This window comes from Chenopodium album, chromosome 8, assembly GCF_948465745.1.
Source record: "Chenopodium album chromosome 8, dcCheAlbu1.1, whole genome shotgun sequence".
Lineage (NCBI taxonomy): Eukaryota > Viridiplantae > Streptophyta > Magnoliopsida > Caryophyllales > Amaranthaceae > Chenopodium > Chenopodium album.
In genome coordinates this window covers 46670700-46679454 of record NC_137841.1, presented here as the reverse complement: position 1 = coordinate 46679454, position 8755 = coordinate 46670700, and the positions used below count along the sequence as shown (strand labels likewise).

Sequence of the window (8755 nt, the reverse complement as noted above, 5' to 3'; positions counted from 1 at the left end):
TTGTTTTCGTACTTTTTTTTTCTTTCTAAATTTCCTCAGTATTTGAAGTAAAAAAGTATTGTAGACTATTTTTAAATACTAAAAGTACCTAAGACCATACTTCTATTTAGACCTTTTTGATAGTAACAGTACTTAAGACCATACCTCTATTTAGATAATTATCCTTTTTTTTTTTTGACAGAAATATTTAGATATTTATCCTTGATGTAAAGAAGTGTAGAAAAAAGTAGTGGTAATAAACTAAAGTGTTATTAATTGCCTTAACTACTCCTATTGATTTCTTGTCAAGGTAAACAATAGAACTATTCATTAAAATAAGAATATTGTATACTTAACCTATAAGATAAGAATCGTACTTGTAAATATATTGGATGTGTGTATTGTAAATGTTAATTTTTAATGTTTGTATAAAATGGCTAAGCCCAAATAAATATTGAATGGGCTTGTTTAATTTATCAAGTTATCTGGAAAGGACAAAGAAATTAATTTTAATTTTTACATGTTTCTACTAAATATAGACTAAGGTATGTATAGAAAGTTTGATTACTAATGATAACTACATAACTTAGTAACATTACGGTGTCCTCGGTATTAATAATCTTTCACAAAAAATACATTGTGGTTAATAATACGTAAAATTTTATTGGTTATGAGACATTTAGCCATTTAGCCTTGGTAGTACCAATTTTATATGCATCATATACTTTCATAGTTATTATATTGTCATACAAATATGTAAATTCTTACCATTTCTTATAAGTTGGAACATTCTCTTTTGTCACATACTTTACTATAACAAATACAACATTGATTGCAGTACAATAGATGTACATCTATATGATGGTATCTAATAGCTTCATACCTTATGCTTACTGCTGCTATATTCTAGGTTCAAGTGCATTTTTCTGAATAGTGATTGGCAATACCTGCTAGCCTTAAGACTTCATATGATACAATATTCTTTACAGTCTTTGGTGCATGCTGTTCTGGAGGCTTGGCAGAGAAAACACTTTCATCTTTTTCTTTTTTGGCACGGGACAAAGCAACGTATAACTGTCCATGAGAGAAGCATGGTTGAGGCAGATATATCGACACTTGGTTAAGTGTTTGTCCCTGAAACTTATTGATTGTCGTTGCGAAACTTAACTTGATAGGGAATTGCTTCCTTTCAAATTGAAATGGGTAGTTGGTTGAACCAGAAGGCCTCAAATTAATTCTATGAATGAAAACTTCTTCTCCTTTATAATGGCCTACATCAATGACACATTGAATAACATTAGGGAATAATCTCTTACAAATAAGGCAGGTGCCGTTGCATAACCCTGAAGAAGGAAGTAGATTCCTTAACAATACGACAGGACAATTTTCTTTCAATGTAAGTTCATGAGGACTCATTCCTCCTGGACAGAGGCTATTAGTAAATTCTGTAGGATAGACATTGCATGTGTAATTTAGCATGGTATCGAAACTCTTGTATGTGACAGGCTTCCCAGGAAAGTCATTGATCATAAAGGAATTAATAGAATCTACATCATCATTCAGTGGTGTCAAAATAACCTTCTTAGTAAAAGTGTTATGGTGAAAGTGACCTTCAGTTATCTCAGGGAATGTTGCTCTTGTAAGATCATAGATTAGATCTGTTTTATTTTCAAAAGTTTGTGTAACTGTAGTAGGAAACCGTATGAAAGCAGCTTCAGTGTCTTGTAGGTCACCATTGCCCAAGGCAAGTAAGAATGCAGAATACAATAGATCCTCTCGAGCTCTAATATTTTCTGTTAATTTGAATTTTATAAATTCAGGCCATACATATGATGTAACAATGCTAGTTTCAACTGCTTCCTCCATTGTCTTCTGAGGCACAACTGGTAGAACTTGCCTAAAATCACCTCCAAATACCACAATTTTTCCACCAAACAAAACATTATTTTGACATAGATATTGTAGTAGTAAATCTAGTGATTCAATGTTTTGTTTTTTGGCCATTGAAGCTTCATCCCATATTATTAATGTTGCTTCTTTCAAAAGAGCAACCAAGATACTTTGTTTGGGAACATCACAGGCTAAATAAGCTTCACTATCAATTGGAATTTTAAATCTAAAATGAGCTGTATGACCTGATGGAATATTTACAGCTGCAATGCCTGATGTTGCGGTAGTTAGAACAATCTTATTCATAAGACGAACTTCTGCATACAAAGCATTATACAAGAAAGTTTTGCCTGTTCCTCCGGGGCCATCTATGAAAAATGCACCAGGTTTTTTTCCATAACATATTGCATTATGTTTGTAAATGCAACATTTTGTTCAGGATTTAACCTTGAGCGACAATTTAAACATTCTTCTGGAATAGGTGCATCTAAGGCATCTATTATATCTTTTGTTCTTCTAAACTCTTCATCAAATTGGCTATTGAGATGTTCAAGGCTAAAGGCAGCAAGAGATTTTCCCATACCTTCAAGGTACTGTTCCATTGCTCTTACAGTTAGGCGATGAATCTTCTGAGAATTATCTGGAAATTGCAAGCGGTAATCTTCAGACAAATGAGAGTAATATTTATGCCAAAGAGCTTCAGGATCAATTGCTTGACAAAACATAAGAACGGTTGCAAATAAACGGCGCAAAGCAATAGGCATTTGAACTTGACAGACTACATATAAAGTTAGATTGGCTATATCATCATGCTCTATCAAGCCTAACTTCAATGCTGCTTCTTTAAATGTAGGATAGATTTGGCCATTGACAGTGCGTAAGTCTTCAAATGATGTAGGACTTCTGACATTCAATAACAACAAGCGTAAGAAGAATCGCTCATCTTCAGCAGGGAAAACAAATGCTAACCTGCCAACAGAAAATCTATCATAAACTCTCTGCTTCCATTGTTTATTGTTTCGTTCCTAACTATACTGTTCACAAAATTCTCCATATAAGTTATCTGTGCCACCTTCAGTAGCTGCATTTACAGCGAAGAACTCAGTCAATTGAGTTCTAAAACGCTTTGAATTAGCAACAACAACATTCAGTTTCTCATGAGGGTGCAGATGAACAATTTGCGTGTTTGGTAAGTGCACTTGTAGAGGAAGCACTGGGGGGATACATTTCAAACAAGTCAAAGCTAAAAATTCTCCATGCTGCTTCACAAGGAGATACCCATCTTCCTGATTGATATTGTTCAATCTCATCAATAGGTTTGGTAGCATCAGGTACAATAGTATATGAAATCTTGTCATGGCCCTTGTATACATACTTGTACAAGTACTTTACTGCCTTAATAGTACAACATACTTCAACATTTAAATGGAAATCAAATAGCATAGACAGATATGGATTATAAGGAATAACCCACTGATTATCAAGCTGTGCTCCTCGGATCTTAACCTTTTCTCCAGTGTTTCGCCTTCTGTAAATAAGATACCCATCTTTGTTATTTGTCGTCTCAGCTGCATATTGTTTTGGATACTTGTTCTTGCAAGTTTGTTTTAGCCCATTTGTATGCATACAAGGACATTCTTGATTTAATTCACCACACGGACCATGCATCATATGTCCAAGTATAATTTTTCGTAGCATAGTATCATTGGCAGAAGGTATTTCAGCACATACAAACCTATCGTAGTCAGCAGGGCATTTCAATTTGTATTGTGGCTTCAGAATTATCAAAAAATGAGCATGGGGTAGTCCTCTTTTCTGGAATTCTACAACATAGATCATTGTAGAAACTTCGCCCAAAACCTTTTTCTCCATAATTTCTTTTTTTAGTGCAAGCAGCTTTGCTCTAAAGATTCTGGCAACTAAATCAGGTTGGTTCTGTGCTAATTCACCTGCAGCTAACTCAGCCTTAATTTCTAGCCAATTAGCATTACAAGTCATGGTTACCAAAGCCATAACATTTAAATATCTCTTTTTCATGTCTCTTGGCCCTCCAAGAAAAGTTGGAGGTAATATCACTCTACGCCCAACATTGTATGCTACTTTTTCTCCACAATCTATTAAATCAAGGATGCCTTGATAAAGATCAGCTCTGATGGTTTCCTGATTGTTACGAAAATAATCTAACCGGGTGTTTTCTATTTTCACATACATATCAACTATATATTGCTGAAGGCATCTACCAGCTCGTAGCAACATGTTATTGGGGCGAATGTGGAGCTTATAAGCATAATATTCCCGTGGAGAAATAAACTTATCTGCTCTAATGTTCTTTCTCCGTGCTCCTATGTACACAAATATAGAATAGATTCATTAAATGTCCCATATATGTGATATATTATACATAAAAATATGACTAAAGATTGCAAGTAAGAAATGTATACGTGTTCCCTCGTCCTCCAACAACTCTTCAGCTGTGTGTATAGCACAAGACTGTACAGGATCTGTATGTGTAGCTGCTTGCCTTGAACCTCCATGACTTTTTTTTAAGTCCTTGCGTCCAGCCACATTCACCACGAGGGAATAACAAAGGATATTGTAGTGGGTCATAGTAGCCATAGTTATGGTATATTCGATGAGATTCATTTGATTTTCCAGAAACCATTATGTGAGGACTTAAACTCTCGCTACTTGAAGCATTTTCTGGCCAAATGACTGCAACATCATCTACAGCAGGGGCATTATAAACTCGTTGATCTAATACTGTATTTCGATTCAGAACAATCTTAGTATCAGCAGTGACCCGTCTTTATTTTAAAGATCGAAAGAATGCAGCATATGGATTTTGCAATGAGATACCCATGAGAATGTCAATCACATCCTCCCTTAACTCAGGAAAACAAGCAAGTCTGTTCTTAGGTTCATACTGGCCATCATAAAAATACAACTGTAAATATTTAGGAGTTTTCTTTTCAGGTAATAAATCTGGAACATAATGATATAGCTGCCCATGCAACTTGAAGACGTAAATGCCTTTGTAAGTGTCTGCATCATAATTCCCACCAATAGAGCTAAAGGCAAATAAGTTGTTATATAGCCTTGCATATGTGCGAAAGTGTATAGCATCTTCATCTTGAGATGTAAATAAGCGTGCTAATTTAGGAGGATATTCATTTGCTGCAATTTCTATCTCTCCATCACCACAGCAAAAATTAAGAGACTCAAATGCAAACTTTTTTGCACTACACTTGTCACATTGGGTAGGAACAGGTAATTTCAAAGGATGTGCTGGTATTTCACGATCAATAGCAGCAGCTAAGATATCTAAAGATGTCATAAACAATAAAGACTTTAATCAAATAATACTCTACTAATGTCATATTTAGTAAAGTATAGAGCACAAAGGTCAAATTAAGTTGTTACCCTCATGCAGAACCCCTTTTTTTTTTGGAAGATTTAGTAGTCTTATGTCGTTGATCACTGTTCCTAGGTAGAAGCAATGGAGCAGATCCTTGGATACTTCGACTCATTTTAGAGGTTCTCGTTTTCACTGAAGAACCAATTCCATCTAACCTACTGAATATTAGTCTAATATATTATTAAGCTAAAGTGTAATAGTCTTAAAAACAATACAATAGGAACAGGTCTGTAAATAGAACAACAATACATAAATAGTTTTGATTCATTGCCATTACCTTTCTGAAGTCTGATTCAATGCGTTTGAGCGTTTTTTTTAGCTGGTGTTACATGGGCGCTATTTTAAAGGTTAGAAATGCTATTATAAGTATGATGTAACAATGTATGCAAAAACTTTTCAGGAAAAGAAAAGGGAAGAAATCAAAAATGAAAGAAACTTAATTAATCATATACCCGTGTCCTTGCATCTCCATATGTTCAGTAACATAGCGATTTCTTTTTGATACTCGAGGCTTAATAGCCTGTGGAACTTCAGTGGAATTGCTACTTGCTGATGAGCTATAAAAAAAATACAGTTAGCGATTATTAGGAATGATGTCTTATGGCATTTTAAATATTACTAATTATTGTACTTTATACCTTGCAAATGCTGACTGAGATGTTCTTTGTGCAGCCTGATGTAATCTATGGAAACTTTTCTTAGATAATCGAAGTATCCCAGAGTGGTAATCTATTATAAGACAAATACACATGTCTGAAAACCAACATTTTCGTTCTACAATATTGCCAATGTAGAAGTATACTGCATACTCTGTAATGGTAATGAAACTTAACAGGTTGAACAAATACCCATTACTATAAGTAGCACCAAATAATGTGTAGGCTCTGTTATAAATTAAATGAGTGTGCGTCCTGCAAAAATCAAATATATTTATTTATGGTAAATTAATGATTGACATACGAGAATTTGAAATAGGCAAAGACAATTTAAATTCAAAGAAAAAAGTACTTTGCAAGGACAGATTGTTAATAACAAATAAACCGATACTTTATATAATAACATTAAAGATAATACAACCTAGGCTGTTTCATATATGCAAAGGAGAAATTCTTTTACAACAAAAGAGGCAAGAACATGCTGCCTGAATCACAATAGCCATACAATCTAGAGAAAGGTTTACAAAAGAGGCAAGGAGATATTGCCTAAACCACATTAACCTAAAAAGCTTAATAAAATCTAAGATAATTCTTAAACATAGCAGCTAATGAAACAAGCTAACGAAACCTAGCAGCCTTAAATACATCTTCTAGTTCAGGAAGTTCAGCCACCATCCTATTAGAAGCCCCTGTGCACATGTCCTTCACATAAGAAAACTCTAACATCTTTTTACGCTTAACAGGACCGTGTGGAAGAATAGTGGTGACATGAACCTGTGAATCTTCACCAGTTGGAGTAGTAAATCCGTCATCAGGTATACAAGATACGGTGTCAATTTGTTTAGGAACTTGCTGTAGACTTTCAAGATGTTCCTTTAAAACCATAAAGTTCTCTCTTATGAGGAAACATTCTCTACTTATCTTAGCTGCATCTCCAAAATTAGCATCAACAATTTCCAGATTATACTTACAAGTTATGAAAAAAATAGCTTTCTTTGCAACTCTTTGCTCAGCAATACTTATTTCAGGGCAAGGATCATTAAAAATGCACTCAATCCCATTATTGGTACGAGGACAAGTAACCATTAACCAAGAAATAAAACCACGACTCTCTACCCAAGTGGTTTCTATAGGAGTGACAGAAGCACCAATTTTCCTCATAACTATACCTAAGAACTGAACATAGTTAATTGCAACATGAACATTCTCCATTAGTACATTAGGCCCTTGACCTGAACCAGCATCTTGTATTCCTCTTTTCTCTAGCAAAAGTTCAGCACACTTGTGCCTAAACATCTTCATACACAATTGAAACATCTTAACACGATCAGATGTGAAATCACCTACTTTAACCCCAAACCGGCCAATTAATTTTTTCACAGCCTTTTGAGCTGCCTTTCACGGGATTCTGCTGCAGTACTGGCATCTCCACCATAAAATAAAAAACGAGATGCACTATTTGGTCCATTAATCCTTAGGCAAACATTATTCCTATCAGCATCTGCAAATGCATAAACAGGAGGTGGAAATTGCAGCCAAGCAGTCATTTTTTCAAGCAGCGGTTCAAAAGGGATAAACACCTTGTTCAACCGAACAGCCATGACCTGTAATGGGAACATTCATGTTTAGGACTACACACACTCAAAAAAATCTTTATTGTCCAATTTCTTTAATACATTCAAAATCCATACAAAATCTAACATAGAAGAAATCCAAGCCAAACCATAACAAACTATACTATATCCATTTAAAATCTAAGTTTTCCATGGTCCATTGTAATCAACACAATTATGGAATGAGCCCAATAACAGTGGCCATTTAAGGGGACTATTTAAGTCAAACACACCACAAGCAATCATAACAATTGAACATAAGCTAACAGTTATGAGACAACAAACTAATCCCAAAAAATACATAATAAAACTAAAGCAAACCCAAAAAAACACAAGAAAAAGAATCAAGCGAGGGGAAGCTACCTTCTTTAGAAGGACACAACACGAACAACGGCAAAACCAGAAAGTAAATCAACATACCTGAAATTGGCAGCCAAAAAAATAAACACACATTATCAGTTCCAATTTATCCAGAATCAAACAATACACCCCACACTAATTAATTTAGAGCCAACTTCAATATCCACTTGATAATATTAATTCTATACTATTTTCCATAACCAACACATTATAATAAGGATCAGTAATTTGGGTCATTCATTAAATCAATAATCCAATTGATGCTTAGTGCATTGTCGAATTTCATATGAACCAAGAGAAAGGGTAAACTCAAAGGAAGAGAAAAGGAAAAAAAAGGAAAAAAAAAAGAAAAAAAAAGAGAAAAGAAAAGAAAAAAAACACTTACATAACAGAACTTTCCTAGAATTCTACCTCAATCGCCAAACAACATAGATGATAGCCCCAAAAAGCCAAACAAATGCACATATATATATATAGCAATTAAAAACCGACTTAAGAATTAAGACAACTTCCCCAAGTAAATGTTAGGCTCTTTTCCAATCCTAGAAGCCTATAGCCAAGTAACAGGTTCTTGCAGTGTTTGGCTATGACAGAACTGTAAACCAGTTTGATGTTGAATTGGAATGGATCTCAAGAATTTGCAGGAGGCCTAGGCCTAAAAATAGACTATTAGGAATGTGCTTTGTTGAGGCTGTGTATCAGATATGGCTGTAGAGGAATGCTGTAGTTTTTACAGGGAGCTTTAAGACTACTTCTGGTGTTTTTAGAGATATTTTATTCTCTGTAGCTTGTAGATGTTCTATCTCTGACAGACAGTTACTTGTGTTATAATTTATTTGTTT

At 34.5% G+C, this 8755-nt stretch overlaps 1 protein-coding gene across 1 annotated transcript; it reads right to left on the bottom strand.

The window, feature by feature from the left end:
• Positions 1 to 891: 891 nt before the first annotated feature.
• On the bottom strand, positions 892 to 7257 carry LOC145643000 (uncharacterized). The gene is made up of 10 exons (XM_081694162.1): positions 6564 to 7257; positions 5923 to 6094; positions 5737 to 5841; positions 5348 to 5454; positions 4726 to 5190; positions 4441 to 4629; positions 3095 to 4211; positions 2905 to 2985; positions 2336 to 2838; positions 892 to 2237 (listed from the first exon to the last, which is right to left on the bottom strand). Exons 1-10 carry the CDS (start codon positions 7255 to 7257, stop codon positions 892 to 894), a joined length of 4779 nt encoding a protein of 1592 aa, XP_081550288.1.
• Positions 7258 to 8755: the final 1498 nt, after the last annotated feature.